This window comes from Cyprinodon tularosa, unplaced genomic scaffold (assembly GCF_016077235.1).
Source record: "Cyprinodon tularosa strain WSP-4 unplaced genomic scaffold, ASM1607723v1 ctg62, whole genome shotgun sequence".
Classification (NCBI taxonomy): domain Eukaryota; kingdom Metazoa; phylum Chordata; class Actinopteri; order Cyprinodontiformes; family Cyprinodontidae; genus Cyprinodon; species Cyprinodon tularosa.
In genome coordinates this window covers 758,618-775,435 of record NW_024039363.1, presented here as the reverse complement: position 1 = coordinate 775,435, position 16,818 = coordinate 758,618, and the positions used below count along the sequence as shown (strand labels likewise).

The 16,818-nt window shown below is 37.4% G+C and overlaps 1 protein-coding gene across 3 annotated transcripts in view; it reads right to left on the bottom strand.

Annotated features, from left to right (window-relative positions):
- Nucleotides 1–16,818, bottom strand: part of cep112 (centrosomal protein 112) — a 182,547-nt gene that overhangs the window by 107,406 nt on the left and 58,323 nt on the right. For all 3 annotated transcript variants that reach the window (XM_038307796.1, XM_038307797.1, XM_038307798.1), the window contains one exon: nucleotides 5,234–5,369. In XM_038307796.1, coding sequence (XP_038163724.1) covers nucleotides 5,234–5,369 — 136 coding nt within the window. The remainder of the gene's footprint in view (nucleotides 1–5,233; nucleotides 5,370–16,818) is intronic.

The window sequence follows — 16,818 nt, the reverse complement described above, 5'->3', positions numbered from 1 at the left end:
TATGAGTAATATACAGCACCATTCAGACCAGGTAATTGGGGCTAGACAATTGATCAATTCACCTAATTTGAGGTTTATGAAGATTGCATTTTTAGATAATCTGGACTGTATTCTCTAATCCACTCCTTGGGCTTCCATAGCTCCATCACTTTTTGTTCTTAGATGTTTACTCATAGGGGAGTGGCGGCCTAGTGGTTACAGCATAGGGCTTGGAATCCTGAGGTTGTGAGTTTGAAACCCACTACCATAGACTGCCACTCTGGCTCTATGTGAAAGATCCTTAAACCCTGATTGTTCCCCAGGCGCCCAACAATTTCAGCCCACTGCGCCCCAAAGGGATGGATTTAATGCAGAGGTAAACTTCTTTAATGTGACATCAATAAAGTTTGATTATTATAATATTATTATCACTGATAATCTACCTGCAACCTTAAGTTTGTTCTATTTTCATTGTTTTTTGTGAAATGATTATTTTACAGCATTTTTTACAGCTTAAGTTCCATTGCTGTTTAAATTAAGTTCACCTCTTAAAGGGGATTACTGTGATATAAGCTAATTTTTGAAAGCAGTCTATGTCATTGGTTACTTTGGTCATACAGGCCTTAAATCACTGTCTTCTCTAGATTTATCCTTCAGCTTAAAAGTTGGATATGAGAACTGGAATTATGCCCCAGAATCTCTCCCATCATTTGCAGGCTCCTGATAAGCTCCCCAGGTTTGATTTGTATAGATAATAATAAACATATAATCTTTTTTCTTGTTATAAACATATCCTTTAAGTAACACTCTATTCTACAACCAGAATTTGCCTTAAAACCTTTCCTGTCAGCAACTAATAACCAAGTTAGTAAAAAAAAAAAAAAAAAACATTTTTAACAAGTTTATCAGTTTTATGTTTTGTTCATATTTTTATTTTGTAATATCAATGTCCCTATTCATGAATATTGTTACTCTAATGCATATTTTATTCTGTTTTAGTCCATCTGCAATGTCAAGATTGTAGTAAATAATAATAAGCAGAGCGTATTATTATTAATGCAATTGATGATTCTTTCTTTAACTGTTCAATAATTTAAAAGAAAAACTTTCTCTACATCCCAAGAATTTGACAGAGGCCTTCTGATGCTTCTTTTATTATGTAATAGAGATTTCTCGACAGAAAGTTTGCATTTTATTGACGAAGTAATGAGACCTTGATTTATGAACGGTAACCAGGTTCAACATTAAACTGTGTGGAATGAATCTAAGACTGTCCTTTTATTTTACCTTCCTCACAGCCGGGAGATTTCATACTTTTGTTCAGGTGATGAAAAGTAACAACAGAAGATGAAATGTACAGAAATATCTCAGTTTTTTTTTTTTTTTTTTTTTATTATCTTTTTTAAGTTTTCACAGCTTTATATAAACATCAACAAAAACAAACAAACAAATAAATAAACAAACAAACAAAAACAACCCACCCCAAATCAACAAGGAGCACTGCGGTGTTCACATAAAAGAAAAAAAAAAAAAGAGAAAAAAAGAATCATACATACATACAGCCCACATACACAAAATACAAACAGACATGGTTCAAAGTGGTCCACACTGTCGGACAACCAAATGTATGGTATATTGAATAAAAAAAAAAAAAAGAAAAAAAAAAAAAAAAAAAAAAGAAAGAAAAATAGAGAGAAAAAATCAAAAAAAAAGAAAAAAAAAAAAAAAAAAAAAATGAATTTACAGTTTCTGTAAAAAAGATTGTACCGGGTCCCATATCCTTCGGAATTTGTCCGACTCTTGATGAAGGTCACAAGTCAGTTTTTCAACTGCGACAATAGCAGACATTTGTGATAACCACATATCGACTGTAGGGGCTAGTGATGCTGACCACCTCAGTAGTATACATTTCTTAGCCAGAAATAAGAGAATTGCAACCAGATGTTTGGTATCTGCATTAAAGAAAATCCCTGAAGTGTGATTAAAAAGACAGAAGGAGGAAGTTAGTGAGAACTGTTTACCAATAATCTCTTGTATCACCAGATGAACTGCCTTCCAGAAGACTTGAATATAGTCACAAGACCAAAATAAATGAATAAATGTGCCCTTATGTATTCTGCATTTATGACAGAGATCTGAAGCATCAGGAAACATTTTCCGAAGGCAAACAGGTGTGTAATATGTTCGATAGAAGAGTTTAAAATTCTGCTCGTGTATAGAAAGCGAAGTGCAATTAGGGAAAACCCCATCACAGATTTCCTCCCAATCTGTTGGATTGAACGTCAACCCCAGATCATACTCCCACACCAGCTTCATGGCATCATAACCTGAGGAGTCAGAGCCAGATAACAAACTATATATCTTAGATATAAGTCCCTTAGAAGATTTGGTCAAAACAATTGTATTCTCTAACTCAGACAATTTTGTACGTAGTTTTCCTGTCCTCCTGAGAGAGTTCACAAAATGACGAATCTGTAAGTATTTATAAAAATCTCTATTAGAAATATTGAAATATCTCAGTTATGCTGTATGTAAGACCTGCAAAATCCTCCTTAAAGTGTTTTTTATTAATCTGTTAAGGATTTTAAAATGTCTTTGAACTCTAATCTCAGCATAGTTTTGATTCCATCCAAAGATGCTTCTTCTCCCCCCAAATTAGGACAGAATCTTCCCTTTAACTGCAGTCTAAATGCAAACGGCTGATTTCCTTTCTAAAACAGAGAAAGGAGTGACACAGATAATCTATTTAGATATCACACCATCTGCAAAAAGAGACAGCAAAGACGATGAAAGAAATGACAAGAGGATGAGAAAAGAGTAAAAAAAAAAAATTCGTTTGAAGTACTTTCCACAACATTAAAGCCTTAGCAGAAGGATGCACAAGCGGTGTGGGGAGGAGGAAGAGGAGGAAAGAGCGAACGAGGGAGAGAAGATGACAGGGATGCAGAGGAGACTGCTCAGTGCTCCCACGGCTTTGATGTGGGCTGAGGATAAAGTCAGATTGAAGATCGGGATGCCAGGGGCACAATGGGAAAAGAAGGAATGAGCAAGAGGATGGAAGGATGAGAGCAGCAGAAGGAGAAGGGAAAGTGCTGCATTTAAGAGGAGAGGAAAAAATAACAAGTCTTCCAGTGCATGTATTTAAAAATACTCATGTTGAAGCAATCCTTAAGAAAAAAAAAAAAAAAAAAATCCTTTCATATGAATTCATCCAGTGCTACTTTACTTTACAAAACGAGAGGGAAAGAAATGATGGCATAATTAATTTCTTTAAATTAAGTCTTAGGAAACAAAGGCTGTTTCTTGAGCCCAGATTCGTGCATAAACTCGACACCCACACAATCTCTCATATTCCTACACCCTGTGTGCCCCCGAACGCACCGACTGAGTTTAAAACTTCACCAATCAGCAACTTAAAACTTGCAAATCTCTTTAACATGGAGCACTTTGAAACATTTAGGACCACACACAGCACAGCTAGACTTGTTCAACAAAAAGAAAACGCCTATAGCTATAGACTGCATCACAAGTTGTACACAGAGTGCATATTGATTAGGAAACTTTTCCAATAAGCTGCAGCCCACGCAGCGCCAGCTGCTGATGGTGAGGCTCCGCTGCCAGAGTAATTAGTCTATCTGCTTATAGCGGCGGCCCGTTCTCCGCTGGAACCGGGGCGCCCGGTGTCCTGCCCACTTACAACCTGTGAGGTTATTAAGCGTTAGGGGAGAAATTAAAGATGAATGAGCAGGATTTTATTTCATTTCACTTATTCAGGCAAAGGGCCCAAGGGTGATTATGTTCTTGGCACTTCCATATAGATTTTTGTTCTTGTGTAAAGCTGTTAAAAGGTGAGGAGAATTTAACAATTTTACTGCAGAGATGTGTGTTTGTATAAATGCACAGAATGAAATAATTAAGCCAAGCTGTAATAAGACTTCCACAACTGGCCACATTTATTGGCGCAGCTGGTGAAGATGTGTAAAAACTCTGTTCAGCAATATTCATCTTTTTACTGCTGCAACATTAAGTTAACATGGGAACATTTGAAAACAGCCAACCCGTCATTTTCCTGCATAGATGAAGGAAAAAAATAAGTATAACAAAAAAAATAGACATATATCTATTAACAAAAATAAAGGTTCCACAAACATTGTTCCTTTCTGTCAGTGCTTCAGTTTGGCCCACAGTCCAATGCCCAATCTTCTACAGAGAGATGACCAGAGCTTTGTAGATCTTCCAAAGTGCTGCTTTTTGTCTAATTCTGTCTTTTTTATAGCTCACCTACCTGATTTCCTCAAGAATGTTACTTGGAGGTTGATATGGCAACAAAAATATACATTTTCTGTGTAAAGACACGTCTCTACTGATTTAGTGATATTTCCATACCAAGTCAACATGCTAACTATTTGTGATACTTGCACTCTAACAGTGCATTTAAAACATTCAAAAAAAAAATGTAGATATATATAAAATTGTCAACACTAAAACTACATTGTGCTGCATCTGTATGTCTATAATGTATGTTGTGTACTATATTGCCTCTGTTTTCTTAGCAGCAATGTTTTGTTGTCAGGATCTGTCTAGTTTAATCTTATCCTTACTGTGTGATCCTGCTGCATTTATATTTTTGTATTTTAATGGGTTTTTTTTACATCATGGTCAGGAGACTACAGATTAAAAAATGCCTTTGACTAATTCTGTCTTTTTTAACTGGTGAACTGTCATGTCATGTATTTTATTAAATTTCACAGTCACCTTAAAAAAAATCTTGTCAAATCAAACAGGTCCCCTGGGCCTTTAGAAAAGAAAGAAACCTGTAACACCATAGATTCAACAAAACACTTATGCAGGGACTGTGTCCTTTTCCATGTATTTATTCTTTGTTGCAATGCAAACCCAAATTTGTGTTAGATTTGACCAATGGAACAGTTCTGGGTAAAGTCACAGTAAATAAGTAAACATCAAAATAACCATTTGACAAAACTATCCAATAAAGGTTGATATGGAGACTTGGTGATCCCTCCTTTGGGTCTTCTTAACATACCAAACCAATCAGCAGTCTGTATATGATGAAGGTTCCTAAAATCTCTCATAACTTAAAAATGTAAAGTATAGAGAAATGTAAATCCATTTAGGCTGCTTTTCTCCCACGTTTTCATCAAGGAGGCCAATCAATTCTGCCCTTCAATAAGCATTGCTGATTTTCTACATGTGCAAAGATGTATAGTTTTTGATTTAATAGTTTTATTCAGACCTGGAGTTTCATGTCAGCATAGGCCTTCTCAGAGCTGAGCTCCACCTGTTTCTTGAACTGCTCCAGTGCCAAATCGGCCTGCTGGATCTGCTGTCTTTGGCTCTGTCTTGCCCTGTCCAGCTGGCTCTCCATCTCCCTTCAAAGCAAGCATAAGAACAAAGGAATGAATACACTTCACTCGAGCAAAGACTTTCAGCTGCAGAAAAGAGGAGGGAAAAATGTACAAAACTAAAGTATAGACTGACTCCATATCTGGGTATAAATTGTGATGCAAAAGGTTGTTGGTTTGCAGAAAGGATTATCGAGATAGCAAGAAAAAGACATAAATCCTAATTCTGCCATTAAAATGAAAGATAACAAAGAGCAGTTTACTATTAGATTTCGTTGGAAAACTAACTTTCCAAAATTTGGCCAGAAAGATTTAGAAAAAAACTGTCATAATATTTACTGGATCTAAGACAAAGAGGATTTGATCTATAGCCCTAACCATAAATACCCTGTATAGGTTATTTATCATGAGATCCTTACCTGCTTTACAAAATTCTGATTAAGCCTCACTAAATTAAAACAAAATATTAGTTATCAGCCATGCAAATATAATTACTGGCACAAACCAACTGTTATGGCAGGAGAATCAATCCTGTTAGGGCTTTTAATAAATGTCCTTCGTCTTCTTCATAACAGATTTGCTACATTTAAAGTTTTATGTAAATTGTGTAAAATGTATTCTGTAATAAATGCGTACTGCATTATCTTTCACTTGTTTCATAAACATGTGTGCCTTCCAAGCTGGTTGGTGTGTTACTGCTGCCAAATGTCATGGCACAGAGTTGTGAGAAGGAAAGTATTGACAGGCAGACTGAGGGGGACAGCATCGTACTGAGACCTGTCAGAGTGCAGCCAGGATGCCCAGCCTCCAAATCACATACAGGAGCAAGTGAGCAGCTGTCAAGCTCAATAACACAGGGGGAGATGAGGTGGATGGATAGATGGATGGATGACAGAGGTAGATGTGAAGGTTGGAATGGAAGGTGATTTATTTTTGTATCCAGTCATCTATTCCAACATCCCACCCCTCCTCCATGGATTGTAAAAGAGTGGGAGGGGGGGGTTAACTTTACCCCGGCTGACATCGGAGCAATCGACAGGATGCACCCTTGACTGATCAGTCAGTCACAGAGCTGAAATACTCGCAACTAGACCTATAGTCAATTCCAACCCTTCAATTAACCCACATTTCTGCAGAAATATTGAACCTTTCTGCTGCGGACCAGAAGTAGGGCTCCTTGCAAAATGTATGCTAAATAAAATGCAAAGGCATCAAATTAAAGTTAGTGAAACATTTTTACAAACCTGTAATGAGACACAGTGTACATTAAGATCAGGAGCGTAAAAAATAAATAAAATGCAGGGTGAACTTGTACAGTCGGTCAGGTTTGGAGGGTGAAAGCTGCATCTATTAGGTCCCATTTTTGAAAGAATTACAGCTGGTAAAATGCAATATTGTCATTGTGATATCTACTACAAATACTATTACACCACTCCAAGACAAACCCTCAGGTAAGCCTATCTAACCAAGCAAAAAGAAAAAAAAAGATAAAATAAAGTGGGAGATGTATTCCAAGCCTGCTCATTGCTCTCACACTCAGATAAATTTTTTTTTATTTTGCGTAATTTGAAAACAAAAAAAAGGGGGTTGAAAATATACTGCTCATGTTTCACTGCTCATTTTTCCTCCAGCTGGAAAGTTTGGAGTCCAATTTAAATCAATGCTAGTTGGGAGATAATTTAAGCCATTCAGCTTATACTGAAGACAGGGTGTTAATTATCCATTGTGTCACATGGTTAGAACGTTCTTAATATCGTTTACTTTTCACTTTTAGGAGGAAATTATACAGACAAAAAAAAAAAAACTCTTTAAGTTTTATAAGGGTTAAGTTTGTAATGTGCTGCTAGCCATGTAGGGAACACATGTGACCAGAACCGAACACTTTGATCTCCTTGCAAAAGCTGTATAGGGTGGAGAACTAACCCCCTTGTTCCACTGGATGTGGAACTGGTGAGAGAGCACTGTGCCTTCGCAGCTGATCGCTGCTAGATGTGCCCGGCCTTCGCCGCTTCACCAAAACACGCGGTTTTTGTATTTTTGTCCCATTTTCTGGACATCATAACAAGCTCTTGTTTATACAGTCAATCAACAGCCATAATAAATATGATTTTTTTTTTTTCAAAAACTACCTGAAAACTAAATATTCTAAATATAAACTCACTTTCCTGTGATGGAACAAGAGAAAACAAGGTAATCTGATTAGATATAAGCTGGACAAAAGTCACAGTTAGTACTAGCCTCTTAACCCCTTTATTGGTTTATTGTTTTATTTCTAGCCTAAACACACCCAAACATATGATCACAAGATGACAGAATCTGAGTTCAACTGTGCAAAGTCGCTCTGCTTCAAAAACATTCCCGCTCCCTTTCCTTTACAACAGTCCTAAACATAAACGCAGAGCAACTAATTGCTACATCAAAGTTTAATAACGTGCACAGACCTAAAAACAATTGAGAATTTGCAAGATTTACAAATTCACCCTGAAAGCTGCACTCCAGTAATGGCTAGCTATTTCCAAACACATCCCAAAAGAATAGTTGGATTTGCTGCTGGAGGTTTTGCCTCTTAAGATACAAAGAAGGTAACAAAGTGGAACTTTTGACCCAAGAATTAGGCCCCTTCCACACGAAGTCAAATCTTGGCCTAAATTCACAAATTTTTCACCAAACCAGCCTCTCATCCATACGAAGCCGGCGTTTCGGGGGTCTGTAAACGATCTTTTTTTTATTAAGCCTTCAGAGTGGGAAGATTTTGAAACACAGTTTTCGCGTTTCCATCTTTAAGCTCTAACCACATTTTTTTTCTTACACGCATGCGTCATAGCGTCGCCTCTAAACACGCATGCGCGACACAGTATCCCAACAACAATGGCGCCGTACTGTGTTGAATGGTTGCTGCTCATGCTACTCACCCTGCTGTCGGGCTTACAACAGAATCTTCTTCTTCTGGAATATCTCCAGGAAGAACAGAGCAATATAGACGACATAGTTCAGCACCTGAATTTGACTGAACCACGAAAAGGGACCCGCAGGGCCATTTTACGGTTAGGTTGTTGTATAAATATTACTGCGCATGCCCAACATTTCGTTGCCCATTTTCGCCTATTTTTGCTTTGGCACCACAGCGCCACTTACAGGCCTGGCATACATTTTGAAGCGTTTTCATGCATTCATGTGGTCGATCACATTTATTTTAAGTCTCCGTCTTTACGACAAACGTTCTGGAAAATATTAGCGTTTCGTGTTCGTTTTGACTTCATGTGGACGGGGCCTTAAAGAGACATTATATAAGTTTTTACTAAAACATATCTTTAAAAAACCTCTTTTATTTGACAATCTTTTACTAAAACATGGTTTGATGAGCAGAATGACACCTCAGTATTTCAGTGCAAATGCATCTATCAGCCTGCAGCCTATTTTCACTGAATTGACTTTGGGTCAGAAGTTCGTCATTGATGTTAAATGAGTCTGACCTATCAAACAATCGAAGCCTTATATTCAAGACGAATACTCAGAAGCAACTGCATCCAGCTCAACTCAGACCCTAATGGTACCTCCACGTAAGGTGGAAAAAAGTAGAAAAAAAAATTCGGCAAACTAGGTGAATGAGCAGAGAAGTGCTGTAGTTTTAGGTTTTGGCCACATAGGGCAGTCATTTTCTCTTTAATAATATATCTCTTAATTATATTTGTTGGTTCTTTGGTGTAGGATTTAATCTAGACAGGTGAGTGTGTCCTTTTTTAACAGGCAAGTCCATCACTTCTCAATCTGCTGGTCCATATGGGTCTGCTATTAGGTCTATTGTCTCTAGTGCCTACAACTTACACAGTGTTGCCTTAAGGAAGCTTAATACAGATGCAAGCTGCAATTTTATGATTTTAATTTGTATAGCCAATAACGAAATATAAAGAAGTGGAACAATGCGGTAGTAATGTGACAAAATGGGTGGAATACCTTTACAAGGTACTGTGACATTAAAAGTATGCAGGAAAAAATCCAATGTGCTCCTATGTAGAAAACAAAGTTTTTAAAGAAATGAATGTTTTACAAATATAAAAGCAATGGTAAAGCATAAACAGTAACAGAATGAAACTAACAACACAGACCAAGAACAAAAGCGCCGGATTCAGAAAGGAATGTGCAGGCTTTCTCTCTTCTTTAAAGCGTTCTGTCTCTTAGTAATTTTGGTTTCTCTCATGTTGGACATCAAACAACAAAGAGGCCGTTTTTTTCCTTTCCCGTTTTTGTGTACTCTGTAATTATTAATCAAACTCGCTGCATGACTGCCTCTCGGACTCAGTCAGACACAAAAGTATTTGTGGCGAGAGGCTAAGAAGGAAAGAGAAAGGAGAACAGGAAACAGAGAGGATGTCACAGAAATAGCTAACATCCAAAGAAATGCAAATAAAAAAAGACGAGAATTTGTGTGTGTGCTTCACTTGAGAGAGGAGAGAGAATTCATGCGTGTCTATGGGTGTGTGCATGCAAGGGTGCATGGATCTTTGTTCATAAGGCACAGTCTCAAACTCTCTCTGAGATTCACAACTCAACTCAAAGAAAGCTCTACAGCTATGTTGGAACTAGCTGCTAGGCTTACAGCTCCTCAGCTACAGAGGGAAAAAGGAGGAAAAGAATCCACCGCAGCTAACTTTAAAATGAAACTTACAGTACGAGGATGTAAAGAAATGACTGTGAGAATGTGTGTGGTCACCGAAGTGGCAGACAGCGTGTCACCATCAATGACAGAGCAGAGCGATGAGGAAAAGGAAAAAAGGGAATCAGGGTGGGCTGGCAAGAAGTAGTGGAGAGGGACAGAGGAGCAGAGGGGTGGCAGCGCCAGGGCGGCCTGGTCGGCTTTAAATGGATATCTGGTCAGGAAAGTGGAAGGAGAGGAAGCTTAAATTAAAGACGTGCCTTCTCTAAAGAGGAAGTCCTCTCATTCCTCAGCAGCTGTTTTAAAGGAGGGGGCAGGGATTGTAGCTGATTTAGGTGAAGGAGCCTTTGCGATTCAGCTATCTTTGTTAGTGTATGCCATCTAATATGTAACAAAATAATACTAATAGAAAATTATGCCAGTTCCTATTGCGCCATGTCCATTTGTTTGGTTTGGCATGTAGGATCTAAATACTGTAAAAACTGTTAAACAGGCAGCAGGGGCACAAAAGAAACAAGGAGAAGTGAGGATGGAGAGATAAAAGAAAGGGGACAGAAGGATAAAATAAAGTGAATAAAGAAGCAAGGCAATAGAGGACATGATGGACACAACAATGAAGGACAGACTGAAGTAGAAAGAGAAGGAAACGATAAAAGAATAAAGTGAAGGAAGGACACAAGCCACTAAAAAGGACCAAGAAAGAAAAGGATAAATAATAAGAAAGAAAAGAAGGACACAAGAAAGAAAGGAAGAACATGGGCAATGCTGGAATAAAGGACAAATGGAAGAAAATAAGGATGGAGAGAAAAGAAGTGGAAGAAGGGGATAAGAGATGAGGGAACTATGAGAGTAGAGACAAGGACTGAGAAGGGCATGGCCAATTGATGGAATAAGGAGAAAATCAGAGGAAGGCAATTAGAAAGGAAGGAAATAAGGAATGAGAGACAACAAAGAAATAATGCAACAAAGAACATGGTCAAGGGGAAAAGGAGGAGAAAAAAGTTAGAAAGGAGAGGAAACAAAAGGATGTAAGAACAGCATAAGTGAATGGAGGGAGGACACAAAATGAAGGATGATGGTAGAACACAAAAGGTAGAAAGAACACAAAATGAAAGGAGTCAAAGAAGGGTGGATGGAGACAATGAGGAAAATAAAAAAGGGCTGTCAGACAATGGAAATAAGGAAGGAAGGACAGGAGGATGGAAGCATCATGGCAGGACATAAACAGGACACATTGAAGGAATGACAAAGCAAAATGGAAGAATTAAAAGAAAGAGATGAGGAAGGAATGATGGATGGAAAGACAAAAGGAAGAGGAAAGGAGAACATTTTATTTAGCAAATAAAAGTTTATGCACTCAAATAGTCTGCATTATTTTTCCATGCCTATCCAGACCTAGAAGAAACATTTCATACCTTAGCTTAAAGGAAACATAAGAACACAACAATAAACCTGAATGCTTCTGCAAAGGTCCTTTTATTTCCCAATGTAAACAGAGCATTTAAGAATGGTATGGAGCCATGTGGGTGGAGCAGAACATGGAAACAACTGGCAAGCAGACCTGAATGGAAGCCTGCATATGGATGCCTCTGGTCTGCAGCATAAAAAGAGCCAGAGTGTGTGCATGCAATTTCTATGTGTGTGTGTGTGTGTGTCTGTATGGAAGTGCACGCAGAGCGTCCCGCATCTGCGTTTGTTAGGTCATCCAAACGGAATGATAACGAATCCATGGACACATCAAAGGGGCCTCCGGAAAAAAAAAAATTATAAAAAGAGGGAGCACATAAAAAGAGAGAAAATGCAAAACTGAAATATTCAGCACCCTCTGAAGAAAGAATAAAACAGGCTTGGTTTTCATCCACATCCCCAGAGAAACCCAGAGAAAGAGGGAGAGGAGGAAAAAAAGAAGACTGAAACAAGCAGAGAATGAGAGACAGACCACAAATAAGCGAACACAAAAGAGAGGCGATACAAGGGTGAGAAAATACTAAAAACAGAACGAGTTGAGAGAGCAGAATGGAGAGCTGGATGGTTTTAATGCTGCCTACACATGTGGCCTGTTTGTTGAAAGCATTGCACCTCTAAACTAGTGGAATAAAATGGTCACAGTGTGTAAGAAGGATGCATCTCTTATATTACGCTCATCTGGGTGCTTGGATGGAACAGTTTGGTACTGGTGCCAGGTTCTTTAACCGATTAAAGCCTTTAATGGCATATTTAAGTTTTATTTTTCTATTGCTCTCTGTCTTTTGTTACAGAAAACTATTACGTTTAACTTCTGTGCACTTGGACTTTAGCAATTCAAACTTTTCTCTGGTACCAACGCAGAAATATTTCAGACCTTATTCAAGACTGTATTTCAATGCAGGTCAAAAATAGTACATGTTGTAAAAGCGGGGGAGCTTAAGAGAGAGAAGGGGCTTTACTCAAACACGGGCGGATGTGACAGATGACATTTCAATTCATCTCTGGAAAGTGTTTCCTTGGGATCCGGCACTCTGCCATCCAAGCTGGAAATGACACCAGTGTTTTACATGGTGCGTGTAACCTCCTTTCAAAAAGTCAATTCAAACCCCTTTTCATTCTTTTTTTTGGGTCATTTTTAAAGAAAGATTTTTTTCAGGGAAAAAAAAAACTATGCACTTGATATATCCTCTCATCTAGCAGACGGTATTGGGACAGAAAGACAGAAAATTTGGTTTCATGAGAGTAAAACAGTTTTCCTTCCTCTTCGTTTGTTTCGACATCATAGAGCATAGAGGTCCTTTATGCACAGTGATATATTTGTCAGTTTTGGTGATTATGGCTTACATTCAGAGGCGTAACTTGCTAAAGGACTGGTGGGGACATTCACCGGCAATAATTTCCGCTTTTTTTCCCCCTTTCGGCTTATTTATTTTAGCCAAAGGTAACAGAGGTTGGGTACAGCTACAAAGCGTTTTGAGTCCGTGTTTGTTTTTCCCCTCTCTCGTGTGCTGCTCCAGTGTCCCGGCTCTCGGTGTAACATCATCGGATCTGTCGCTTTGAGACATCTGATTTGCCGCCACATTAGATTGTGTACAAAGAAGCTATGTGGTTGAAGGCGAGAAACACAGCAGCACCAAGTGAATATTAACCAGCAGATACTTGGATAATTAAGAGAAACTTAGGAGAGGAGTTTGTTAGTTTGACATACAGAGCTTTTTCAGATACAAATGGCAAAAAAATTGTGAGTTTATGCAAGTTAGTACTATAATGCAAGAAGCTTGAGAAAACTTTCTTTTTTTTTAAGATATCCAGAGCTTCTACATATCTTAAAATGTTGCTTCTGGCATCATTATATTAATAAAGAGGTTCCTAAATCTTTTTAAACAGAGCACAGAGAGAAGTAGGGAGAGCTGCAGATTTAAAGGTGAAACAGATTTACTGGGATATCCAACACGCAATGAACTATATCTCCAAGTTTACCACAAAGGTTACCAGAAAAAAAAATATGCCATGCTATATTTAAAATGCAGCATATCCATATTTTTCTGGATGAATGGAATTAAAAATGTACTTCTAGGGATGCATGATATATCGATTTTGGCATTGGAATCGGCTGTTATTTGTTTTTTTGTCTTTTTTTTATATACATTCATGTTTTTGGGCCCTATATATATAATACACTAAAAGGCATCTTTCTAACTATCAATAGATATAAATATCAATAACTATAAATAGATATAAATATCAATATCAAATAGGAAAGCATTCAATAAATATATTTTTGTGCTCATTTTTGGAAAATACAAAAACCTGAAAGCGTAACTGTAGGTCCATCAGCCACCGCCCGGTCGTCCCAACCAGCTTTAATAACAAAGTTACACCCTTGCTTACATTACATAAAAATTCAGTTTCTCAGAAAAAAAATAGGAAAAGACATGTTTTTTAGCACAGAAAGGCTATAAAAATGTGTTTTGGTGCATTTAATACATGTATTTATACATAGTCCAGGCACATGAGCATCAATCACCACAGAATGAAGCAGGGGGATGAGCTTCCAGTGTGCGTCCTTCAAGCTAATGCCTACATTGTAAGTCGCTTTGGATAAATGTGTATGCTAAATGCATAAACAAACATAAAAAAACACACACTCATCCATCACTCTATGAATCTAATGCTTCAATTGCTGACCTTTAGCAGCCTGGGCATTGCCATCAGTACCAGGCTGAACACATTACTGGCATCCCATCTGGGAATTTGTGACTTTTGTAACATTAATAGCCAACAAATTTGATATAGTATTTGTATTTTGCAATCCTCTTTGTTTTGGCTAATATGCTTGAGTCTGTGGGTCAGAACACAACCAAAAATAAAAAGGGAAATATGAAAAATATGGGAAAGAAAACAGCTAAAACTATAAAATGTCCAGATGAGCCAGGTTAGCGTTCCAGTTTTATTGTAAAGAAAAAAAACAAATACACGCATAGTTGAGCCTATAATAAACTATTGTAATAAGAAATAAACTAAAGCTACAAAAAATTATGTTTTTTTTCTTTTTTGTTCCAAAAATCAAACTTTAACCTTTGAAAAAAGACACAATGTTTAGAAATTTTAATCATCAACTATTGCAATCTGAACAAGATACTTATGCATAGAAATTTAAAATGTAATTCTTTGCTTTTTTTCTTAACGGAAAAAACTAAATGCTGAGCAAAAGTTTTTGCCATATATGTGAGCTGGAACCCAGATATCTGGTTGGATGTAAACCTGTAGGCTAAAATAAGGAGCAACAATGAAAACGCTGGAGGAAAAAAAAAAATAGGAATTCAAAATTCAAGATTTCTAAAATAAGAGAGGAGGAAAGACTTTAACATAAAATGCTTTAAATTTAAGCTTTAAATTCATTCGTCATGAACATAGGTATGGATGCTGATGAAGGCGTTTTTTTCTCTGAAAACTATCCCTCAAACAAAATGCTTTTCCCACCATCCAGCCCAGTTAGGGAACTCAGAGTTTACCTTTTGCAGCTCTTGGTATTGAACTGATGTTTAACCCATCCCCCAAACCTCTTTTTATGCAGTTGCCAAGGGGAAAAACTATTGAGCTCTGGTTAACCTTTTTATTATTCAGGATCCATACCTCCACCTGCTCCTGCACCTGAACATTAACTGGGGTTGCTTAGATACTTGTGATCCCTTGCTGGACCAGAGAGCTTTGCTTGATACTTGTTGGCATGCTGAGAACAATGAGACACACACATACACACACATATGCATGTTTCACTAAGTTTTCAACTGGAGAAAAAATACAATACAGCTTCAAAACATTTTCACTGCACATTTTCTATATAAGGGTCAAATAAAAAAAATGATCACTTAAATTTGACAATTTTAAAACACAAAAATACTAAATTTCTATGGATGCGTAGCAGTTGGAAAGAAAAGGGATGAAGGGAGGGAACATGATGGAAAAGGGAGAAAATTAAGATTGAGACAAGGAAGGAGAGAAGGATGGGAATAATACCGGTTTACCAGTTAAGCTGGTGCTTTATTACTTCGGCAGCTGAATCCAGACGTTTTGCACCCAGTTAACCGAACTTCAACAACTTCTTATGTTACAGGCACATCTTAAAAAAAAATCTAATCATATCATTATAATGCAAAAACTGGCAAATCACTGCATAGCACTGAAATAACGATTATTTTGCTAATCTATTGACAAGAATTTCTGCATCGTGGGACAATAAAGGGATTTTCTATTCTATTTCTATTCTATCTGATTCTCTTTTCTAATTAATACTCAAATGGCAGAAGGTTCCTTTAAGAAGATTATACACACAACTTCCAAGCTAAAACTTTGCCTTTTGAAGAGTTTTGTATAGAGCTCATCTGTGTTGAGCAGGTCGCTCTTTCAGCTAAAGGCATGTTTTAGAGTCTCTATAATCAAGCCAATCATTAATCAATTACTTAAGATTATTTCAATAATCGATTCATCTTGATTAATCTGATTATCTGTTCCAGCAGGTTTTAGCACACTAGGGGAAACCCTGTTTTTAAAACAAAGCACTTTTTATAAACTTATGGGGATAAAATAAGAAAAACTCTTTTTTTTTTTTTAAGCACAAAGTGGATTTAAGTAAAAGAGGGAACATTAAAAAAAAACAAATTTAAGAAATAACCTTATTATTTTTCCATAGATAAAGTAGTGAAGTCTTTTTAACTGTTAGATTTCAGAGGGACTCCACAGAAAACCTGATAGGTAGATGCATCGTTTTGATAAGGCCAACCTGGTAACAAGTGCCAAAAAGGAAAACACAAAGACTACGGTACAAAAAAAAGAGAGAGAAGCAGAATTAAACTAAAATGAATGCAGTTTTTTCCCCCCTACTTTTACCTGACAGGTGTCTTTTAGTTGTTTTAAAACAGGGTTTTTTTCAGGTCATTGTAGCAAAAGCAGGTGAGCTTCCCCCTCTTTATGCACAACCTTCCCTCCCTCTGCGGTGCACCTCTCCATCTCTATGCTAATGCCCTGTAATGATCTAAGGTGCACAGAAGTCAGGTATGGGAAAGAAACTTCTTTGTTGTTGTTGTTGCCATAGTAACAAAGACTTGGCATAAATTTGATGCAGCCGTGTCTGTTTGCACTGTGAGACAAGGTGCTGTTCTTTCATAATAACAACATATATACCTATAAAAACAGCAAACAGGTTGTGTTTTCATGAATTTAACAGCAGTATAAATCCGAGAAAAACACATACCAGGCAGCGTCTGGCACATAGGAGGCATCTTAAGCAGCTCAACTTGTTTAATTTCACCATCCATCCCCTCATACTCATACACACACACACCTGCGTGCGGT